General features: G+C 36.3%; 1 protein-coding gene across 12 annotated transcripts; it reads left to right on the top strand.

Moving 5' to 3' along the window:
* The first annotated feature begins 503 nt into the window (after positions 1–503).
* LOC129311096 (uncharacterized) lies at positions 504–8,364 on the top strand. 12 transcript variants are annotated; one of them, XR_008593231.1, is made up of 8 exons: positions 504–803; positions 1,533–1,804; positions 1,911–1,965; positions 3,218–3,333; positions 7,301–7,524; positions 7,701–7,750; positions 7,850–7,953; positions 8,111–8,364. XR_008593231.1 is itself a non-coding variant. In XM_054953091.1 (8 exons), exons 3-7 carry the CDS (start codon positions 1,284–1,286, stop codon positions 7,520–7,522), a joined length of 687 nt encoding a protein of 228 aa, XP_054809066.1. In that variant the 5' UTR covers positions 660–828; positions 1,029–1,146; positions 1,258–1,283; the 3' UTR covers positions 7,523–7,524; positions 7,701–7,986. The 12 variants fall into 12 exon arrangements, 9 of the variants coding, with proteins under 9 accessions (XP_054809063.1, XP_054809061.1, XP_054809062.1 ...); XR_008593230.1 differs by having other exon boundaries at positions 7,850–8,020; XR_008593232.1 differs by having other exon boundaries at positions 7,652–7,750; positions 7,850–8,020.
* The last annotated feature ends 1,477 nt before the right edge of the window (positions 8,365–9,841 follow it).

Below are 9,841 nucleotides of genomic sequence, written 5' to 3'. Positions count from 1 at the left end.
TCCCTCACCTTTCATTCTTCATCTTTTGCTTCCATTTTTTCTTCTTTCTTTCTTTTTTTTCATCTTCTTCAAAGCTACCATTTTTTCTGAAACTAGAAAAAAATATGTGAAACTAAAAATGAATCAATTTAGGTATTGTGCTGTCAAAATAATTTATGTTGATTGTTTTGCCATTTATTTTAACATGATGTTAACAGACTTTTTACTAATTTTTTAAACACGATTAGTGTATAAGGCTTATTTCTTGGTTTAATTAATGCTATATTTTGTTATATTCAACTTTATATATACATATATATATATATATCGAATTTGATCAGGTTAATCTGAATTAAAAAATTTTATTTTCATTTTAAGATTTGATTAATATTCTATATTTAGATTTATATTTATTTATTTTATTAATTTTTTGTATTTTTTTTAAATAATATAAGCCTGAGGGCTCTATTAAATAGAGATCAGGCTTTAAAAACAAGCTATTTTTTAAAAAACCAGACCTAAGGCTGTGTCGATGCCGGCCTTCCATCTATAGTAGCGCGTGATGAATCTGAATCTCACACAGGCTTCCCGTCGTGGACACCTGTCTTGTTACGCGTGTAGCCGTGCAGCGGGAGTGCAGAGTCCACGACAGTCTCCTCAATCTCATTGTCTTCTTTGCTCTTCACCCTCTTCCTTGGCCTTCCTGGCTCCGAGCCCTAAACACCAAAGATCTGATTCCCCCCTATCCTCTATCTTCGTGCGCTGTCAGACTCCAGACTCGTCTCCCTGTCCTTCTGGGCACAATCTCTTCACCGTCTCACGTGGCTAGATTCTGCTGTGTGCCTGTTTGTGAGCTCTCCACCCTCTCGGTGATAGATTCTGTAGATTTTGATTATCTTATATTTTGTTGATGTGAATCGCTATTTAAAGTTGTCCCCCTCTTTTTATGGTTATCATATATACTCTTGGGTCGAAATGTGGGCTTGCCTTATCTTATGATTTCGAAGCAGGTAATGGTTATCATAAGAAAATACTGGGACTCTTTTCAGGTATTGGAATTAATCAATAGCAAATGCTTGGAGGCTAGTTAAACTTTGAATCTAAGAATAGAGGCAGAATAAGAATGATGGCCCAATTGGCTTTCAAATTGCCAATGTAACTTTTAAGGTTCGATCTCAGCTTGAGGATAGGTCTGAGCCCACACAAGCTTTTTTAGTGTTTACTAAGATAAAAGTTTTTTCTATAATCCTTGGTCATTAGAAAAGTTTGTTCGTGCAGAACTGTTGGCTTTGTTGGTCCAGAGAATGAAAACCAATGAGAAGAGTGGTAATTTGTTTTACTGAATTACTGTGTGCTTTTGTACACGTTTTAAATGCTGATGCTATCGTTTGTTTTTATTATCTGCTTGAAATTCTTGCTTTTTTTTCGTTTTGTACTAATCTTCTGTTTAGAAAATTCTTCCTCTTTATAGAAGTATTGACCAACTAACTGTTATCAACTCACCATTGTGTGCGGTATTATTATTGTCTTATGTCTTTGGGGTTTTCTTTTAGGTTTGAACTTGGATAAGGAAGTCTTGTATATAATGAGTACTCGAGCGCTCAGGGGTGCTGCTGTCAGAAGTTACCGGCGGAGGAAGACAGCTCTGGACTTGGATCTTAACCGGGATCCACCTGTTGAAAGTCGGGAGCTGGAGGGACCTTCAGCTCAGCTGGAGCCTCAAGCTGGCCTTCAACTGCAGGTTGCACAAGCACAACCTGCAATGATTGATGTTGAGGCCATTGATGATGATGTTGTTGAATCTACTCCCCGGGCTTTTGCTGAGGTATACCTGATCCCTTTCATGCACTTCATTGCTTCCGTACTTTCAGTCTTAATTAAAGATGATTTTTGGGGACTTAGCTTACCTGTTCATTTCTCTTTGGTTTTAGGCTAAAAACAATTCAAGGAGAAATCGCAGCAGGGCTATAGTTGATGTGGATTTAGGTACCATTTTCCCCTTCTGCCATCTTCTTGCCTAGTTTAGAAGCATCATGAAATATTTAGTTTCTTTCTTTGTTTTGAATTTTGATATTTGCTAAAATCCTTTTCCAATTGCCCTTTTCTTTTCTAATTTTGTTTGGATGCTGGCTGTTTGATGAGTTTGAATATTTCCATCTCGTACAAATATCACATATCACTCATCTCCTATTAGTAGCTTTCTTAGTGTTTTTCTTCTGTTTTCCTTGCGATAAATGTGGCATTATTGTAAAGAAGATAACGATTGTCAGGTAGAATAACCACATAAAGATTAGAATCTTCTCATAATCTATCCATTGTGCTGTTGAATAAGATCAAAATTTGTAGAGTTATTTGATAATTACAGTAGATTTTAGGTCAGCTAGGATAACCACATAAACTTTATCTCATAGTCCATCCATTAAACTTTCATATAAGATCAAGGTTGTAGGGATATTTGCAAATTATGCAAAATTCTTGCTAATTTACCAAAAGACTAAAACTTTTGGAATGCCTAAAACTTTTGGAATGAAGATTGGAGCTGCCTGCACTAGTTAAATGATTACAGTAGTTTTTTGGGTCAAAGTCACTGAATATGCAGAATGGATTCAAAAGTATTTTTCTATGCAGATTATGATGCACCTACATTGACTTTTAAATTTGGGGAAGTTTCATGTACTTAATCTGATCTATCTCATTTGCATTGTTCCATCTAAGATTGCACTTTTTTGTACGTGGTATGATCATCTCACTTAATGTGCATCTCGCTACAAACAAGTTGTCTTCATTTATTTTTCCACATTTATAGGTTTGGTTTGGTTTGTTTGCTTTCTTCAGACATAATCTTATTCCTTCTGCTCTACTATTGTATTATATTTTCATATTAATTTTCTAGACGTATTGCTCGTTATTAACTTGGTGGATGAAGTGATCAGCTGGGACTGGTTTGCAGTAGACCTGATCCATTTAAATGATCCTTATGTTTGTTGTTTTCATTGTTGGACCATTCTTTCAGAACTTTTTATAACTAACACTCATATTGTGAGTCTATGAAGAGTCTAAATATACTACTTGCATAGCTATTAAAATGTGTCAACTGTTGTAAATAATTTGTTCAAATTTTCTAATTGATAGGTGCTTCGTTTGAGTTCTTTTCACTTGTCTAATGTAAAGTTAGCTATGTGTCTTTTATCTTTGTTGATAGTTGCTAGCATCTGCATCTAATTAATGATTATTGCAGAAGATCGGACTAGGGTAACTAATAATAATCGCAACAAACGCAGAAGAGGTTCTCCAAGCCAAACAATTATTAACTGTGATCTTTATATAAACTTGGAAGGCAGTAGCGGTTCTATGGTAATAAATTCTCCTGCTACATTTTACATTTCCTTGGTTGCTATGTTTCTTGTTTCTTTGATCTGTAAAAGGAGCTAGCTGTCTGATGTATATCATTTGATTATGTGGCTTTATGTGGCTTGTTGTTGTTGTTGTTGTTGTTGTTTGATTAGTCTGTGTTATTACCTGTATCTTTTTGCTTTCTCAGCATTCAGTTATTTATTGTTGAATTTGCCACATCAGAGTTTTAATGGTCATTGCTGTGACCTGTATCCCGTTATTTGCCTGTGTTGGGACCAAGCTGTACCATTTTTTTAAAACAAACCATTTTATGTATATTATAATCCTTTGGCGGGTTGTTTGCAAGTGAAAGTTATCAAGTGTTATCAAATGGAACTAATGCTAACAAGGCAGTTTGAGATTGTTGATTGCAGTAAGGTGGTATTAACTATGAATGGTGCTTGTTTATATCACTGTTGCTAGTTGTTACAAGATCATTATATCAATATCACTGGAATTTCTTCATCCTTTTAAAATTGGGAAAACATAATCATCGGTCTTTATATTTTTATTGGGTTTTATTGGGTTTTACCGCGTCATTCTGGACGCACGCGGCTAAAGAAGTTAGTCCATAAGAGCAAAATTAGATTTGGTACTTGGAATGTTGGGACATTAAATTGTAAATCTGTAGAGGTTGTAGGGGTTATGATTCAAAGGAAAATCAATATCCTTTGCTTGCAAGAAACAAAATGGCGTGGAGAAGAAGCTAAGGATATTCAAGGTTTCAAACTTTGGTATACAGGAAAAGTAAGTGCACGCAATGGAGTAGGCATCATTATAGATAAGGAGTGGAAGAAGAACGTTGTAGAAGTTAGCAGAATTGGAGACAGAATTATTTCTTTAAAAATGATAATTGGACGTGAGACTGTTAATATTGTTAGCGCTTATGCGCCGCAAGTCGGGACAGAAGCCAGTCTTAAGGAATTATTTTGGGAGGATCTGGAGGGGTTGATTCGACACATACCACAGAGTGAAAAGATTTTTATTGGAGGAGACTTTAATGGGCATGTCGGGAGGGAAGCTGGTCAGTATGCGAGGGTGCATGGTGGTTTTGGTTTTGGAGAGCTAAACAATGAAGGACAAACTCTTCTTGATTTCTCATTGGCGTATGATTTTAAGATTGCCAACACTTGTTTCAAGAAGAGAGATGAGCATCTCACTTACAAAAGTGGAGCCTCAAGGTCGCAGATTGATTTTCTTTTGGTTAGGAACACAGATAGAAAACTTTGTAAAAATTGTAAGGTGATCCTCGGAGATGCTGTAACGACACAACATAGGGTCCTAGTGCTTGATGTGTGTATTATGAGTAAAATCCAAAAACGTCGACAAGTAGTAACACCAAGGATTAGGTGGTGGCAATTAAAAGGTGAGAAGCAAGATATTTTCAAGCGAAATCTTTTGGATAAAGGAATTTGGGATTCTCAGGGAAGTGCTAACATCATATGGGAGGATATGGCTAAAAAGATACGGGAGGTTGCAAAAGTAGTTTTGGGAGAATCGAAAGGTTTTGGTCCGAGAGATAAGGAGTCTTGGTGGTGGAATAATAGTGTACAGGACAAAATCAAGTATAAGAAGAACTGTTTTAAAGCCATACATTTGTGTAACAATGAGGAAAATTGGGAGAGGTACCGTATGGCTAAGAAGGAAACTAAGAGAGCTGTGGGTGAAGCTCGTTCTAAAGCTTTTGAAGAATTTTATAAGAACCTTGAGACTAAGGAAGGAGAGCAAAATATTTATAAGATTGCCAAGAGTAGGGAAAGAAAATCAAGAGATCTAGAACAGGTAAGGTGTATTAAGGATGAAGAGGGAAGAATTTTAGTTACAGATGATGAAATTAAAAATAGATGGGAGACTTATTTTTCTAAACTTTTCAATGATGGAGAGGATTCATCTAGTAACTTGGAGGATTTAGTAACTGGTGAAGGAGAACAAAATTTGTCATTCTATCGAAAAATACGTGATAAGGAGGTAAAGGAAGCTCTTAAGAAAATGGCAAATGGTAGAGCCAACGACCTGATTGTATATCTATTGAAGCATGGAAATGTTTAGGTGAAGAAGGGGTGAGATGGTTAACTAAGTTATTTAATGTGATTTTACGGTCCAAGAAAATGCCTGATGAGTGGAGGAGAAGTACATTAATTCCTATTTATAAAAATAAAGGAGATATTCAGAATTGTACTAACTATAGAGGGATTAAACTCATGAGCCACACAATGAAATTGTGGGAGAAAGTAATTGAGCACAGGTTGAGATTAGAGACAAGTATTTCTGAGAATCAATTTGGTTTTATGCCAGGTAGATCAACTACAGAGGCGATTTATCTACTAAGGGGATTAATGGAAAAGTATCGTTGTAAAGATAAAGATCTACACATGGTTTTTATTGATTTGGAAAAAGCTTATGACCGTATACCAAGAGAAGTGCTTTGGAAAGCGTTGGAAAAAAAGGGAGTACGGATTGCTTATATTAAAACCATACAAGATATGTATGAGGGGGTAAAAACTAGTATAAGAACGCCTAGTGGTCAAACAAAGGATTTTCCTATAAAGATTGGACTACATCAGGGATCATCTCTGAGTCCTTATTTGTTCAACTTGATTTTAAATGTTTTGACGGAACATATTCAAGAGGAAATCCCGAAATGTATGCTCTTCGCGGATGATATAGTTCTTATAGCAGAGACAAGAGAAGAGGTTAATTGCAAACTTGAGTTATGGAGGAGGACATTGGAGTCGAAAGGTTTTCGTCTGAGTAGAAGTAAGACAGAATATTTATATTGTAAATTTGGTAAAGGACTATTCGAAAATAATTTGGAAGTGAAATTGGGAGATCAAATTATACCTCAAGTGGAAAAGTTTAGATATTTGGGAGCCATTATTCAAAATGATGGCGAAATCAGTGGAGATATTTCACATAGAATTCAAGCTGGGTGGTTTAATTGGAGAAAAGCTAAAGGAGTTATTTGTGACCGTAAGGTGCCTAATAAACTTAAAGGAAAGTTTTATCGTACTGCTATCAGACCCGCAATGTTATATAGTAGTGAATGCTGGGCTCTAACGGGACAGCAAGAGCATAAAGTTGGAGTAGCAGAGATGAGAATGTTACGATGGATGTGCGGACATACACGTAAAGATAAAATTCGAAATGAGCACATACGTGAAAAAGTGAGGGTGGCACCTATTGAGGAAAAAATGGTAGAAAATCGGTTGAGATGGTTTGGGCATGTACAAAGAAGACCAAGGGAGGCACCAGTGAGAAGAGTGGAACATATAAGTTTGAGTCCGATTAAGAGAGGTAGAGGAAGGCCTAAGAGAACACTCTTGGAAGTTGTTGAACGTGATCTCTTAATTAATAATATTTCTAAAAGTTTGATAAATGATAGAGCACAATGGCGTCTTGCAATCCATGTAGCCGACCCCACCTAGTGGGATAAAGGCTTGTTGTTGTTGTTGTTGTTTACTTCTAGTCTTTGAAGGTTTTTTTTTTTTTTTTAAGTGTTCTCAGTTTTTATAGTTTCAGCAAGTTTGAATGACTTCATTTCTCAAGTCTCTATGGTTTCGGTCCTTGTAAGGACTGAAAATATGGAAAAAAAGTTACGAGAATTAAAAGCAAAATCTGATAAAATTATAGGGTCCAATAATTATGTTTTCCCTTTAAAATTAATGTTGATTTCCCTCACACACACAGTTTTCATAATTATGTGCTATTTTCATAATCTTTTCCCTTAAATTGCTTGAAAAACCATCATTATCATTGGCATCATGCTGCCGTAGCAGCAGGGGATCTGCGTTTTAACCCAATAGAATGAAATGTAAATTCTTAGTCCTTGGAACCATGCCATTAGCTCGAGCAAATAAGGAAATTATTCATAGCTGATTCTGGATGTGCGCTGGAGTTCAAAGCGCTGAATTGAATATTCAATTTGCAGAAAGAAAATGTTAGGAAGTCTCCTGAACCTCCGAAGGAGCCTGTTTTCAACTGCCCAATCTGTATGGGTCCTTTGGCGGAAGAAATGTCGACAAGGTGTGGTCATATTTTTTGCAAGAGTTGCATTAAGGCTGCGATAAATGCACAGGGTAAATGCCCTACCTGTAGGAAAAAGGTTACCGCGAAAGAGCTCATAAGGGTTTTTCTGCCATCAACTACTTGAAGGTATGGCCAAAACGACTGATTATAGAAAGATGACTGAAGTGCTTCCTTATCTTCTTGACTTGGTGAATGTAATAACTTGATCAAGAAAAGATTACCCGTAGTTAATGTATTTGTGGAATTTTTCCAGTCAATTCATTCCGGTGATGGCTGATGATTGCTGTTTTGTCGTACAACAGGGTGTTGAAGATAATACCTATTTCGTGCTATGAAGATCGCCGTAGCTTAGGTAGCTGTGCAGTTTCTAATATGTTCTTAATAGGATGACTAGTGATTATCAATATTATCTTTTGTTAAATCAGATGTTTGTCTTTGATTATTTTCTTAGTGGTCACATTCGATGCGAGATGTCATTTCCAGCTCGGTTTACCCCCCTGGGGCTTTAATATGCTGACCTGGTGGTGTACATGCGTGTATGTCAAATATTAAAAGGTAAAGAAGCCATATGAGATTTTGTGTGTTGCACATTAGCTGTTCGACCACTTGTGATAACTGGAAGGTATGGAGAAGCTGAACTAAAAAAATGATTATTGAAAGCTAATTTGGTTATTGAAATATCCATGTTTTAACATCCATGGTGGCCAACCAGATCCACGGGCTCCAAGACCACGAGCAGAGATAATAACTCCGGTAATTCTCAGGCGAAAGATTCTCTTGGAACTCTCCGACACTGAGGAAATAGAAATCGTAAAAGCGAGACAAGTAGGCGTAAATCCGGAGACTGAACATCCGGTGGACGAAAGAGGTTTATAGAGACAAATGATAATACTCAAGTTTTGTGTAGAATGTTGAACTATAAGCATGATAGCATCTTTATATCACGTGCATGGGAGGTTGGACAAAGTTTTCGACTTTCAAGGTCTCGTTAATCCCGGGCATCATTTTTTTCCCCTTCGCCCAGCAGTCCCAATCCTTGTAAACAGGTTCAGTTTATGGGTGATTTCAACTAGCTGAGTGGAAGCCTGGAAGGTATAATAAATCCCAAGCTGAATTTGAAACCTTATACCCAAATAAATCCCAAGTGATGACTCCATGGCATGCGGCGTGACCATCAAGCGATCAATTTGTGGAGGCTGCCAGCTACCATCTTCACGATTTTGAGATACAGAATTTTCAGTCAGCTGTTGGAGACACGAGTGAAAAGCGTCCATAGATATCTCCTTTGCATCTTCATTTCCATATCACCCAGCAACACCTTTTCAGGAACAGCTCCTGCTTCATTTCTTTGCAGTTGTACCTCTCACAAATCGAGAAAAGGGGAAATAAAAACGAAAATAATGATGATACAAAAATTTAATTAAATTAATAGATATTCTAAATACTTTTATGGAAAAATTTCAGTCTAGACCCTTTAACCACTCTTAATTAAATAGAGAGGCCTTTAAACTCTTAACACCTCACTTCAATTCAAGGGTAGTAAAGTGAAATTAAAATGTTGAAGGGCATGATAAAATTAATTTTTTTAAAATTAAAAAATAAAACCTTCTCTCTTTTCTCTTTCCTTTTAGAAGGCAGTCAAGCGAGCTCCATAAATCGCTAGCATTTTGAAGCAAACATCAAGAAATAGAGAGCGTTGAATGAATCCGGGCTTGAATTTGAAGACCTATGGTGTTGCAGCAAAAAGAACAAACCAAATCCAAAACCTTGGGGTTTAGAATTTTTTAGAACAATAGGCGAAAGGATTTAGAATTTGTTGGTGAATTCTGGAAGGTTTTTCTAGATGCTATTTGAGACATGGTTGACAATGGAGATGAGTTTGGAAGGAACACTACACTTCCACTGGTTTGTTAATAATCAATAAATGTTTTATCCTTTTTATAATTACAGAAAGTTTTGTATACTATCTCGACCCTCTCTACATAAGCATATCTCTGCTAAAGCATTTTCTCCAATCTTTGTAAGGCAAGGGTGATGTATAGTTTAATCATATTAACAAACTTGTTAGTTGACATACACTGAGTTGTTAATTTTCCTTTTATACTTGTCAACACAACATACTGGAATTGTTAAGATTTATAGAGAGAAGTTCATTGAGTCCTCTCAATTTGGTGATAGTAAACTGTCCTCCTCCCTTGCAATGTGTGCCACAATGTTTAGAAGAAGAGGGAGAACAACTTTGAACGTGATGCAATGTTGTAACTCCTTGAAAGTAACAAGTCCAAGAAGAGCTGAGTATTAATGACTTCTGTTGCAATATTAACAATGTCAATGTTGCATAACTTTTTTCATGTTTACAACGTTACTTTTCTGTGTATAACTCGTTTATGAATAACTTGTTTATGGATTATTTGCAACTATATTCAATGGGAAAAAATGAACT

This window comes from Prosopis cineraria, unplaced genomic scaffold (genome assembly GCF_029017545.1).
Source record: "Prosopis cineraria cultivar Desert tree isolate PC_DT_omini unplaced genomic scaffold, ASM2901754v1 PC5, whole genome shotgun sequence".
NCBI classification, from domain to species: Eukaryota; Viridiplantae; Streptophyta; class Magnoliopsida; order Fabales; family Fabaceae; genus Prosopis; species Prosopis cineraria.
This window is presented reverse-complemented; position numbering and strand designations above follow the sequence as displayed.

Coding starts and splice junctions, on each gene's coding strand:
- LOC129311096 (XM_054953086.1), top strand. CDS start 542: ATGAATCTGAATCTCACACAGGCTTCCCGTCGTGGACACCTGTCTTGT. Junction 1,805..1,910: donor CTCCCCGGGCTTTTGCTGAG/GTATACCTGATC, acceptor CTTTGGTTTTAG/GCTAAAAACAATTCAAGGAG. Junction 1,966..3,217: donor TATAGTTGATGTGGATTTAG/GTACCATTTTCC, acceptor TGATTATTGCAG/AAGATCGGACTAGGGTAACT.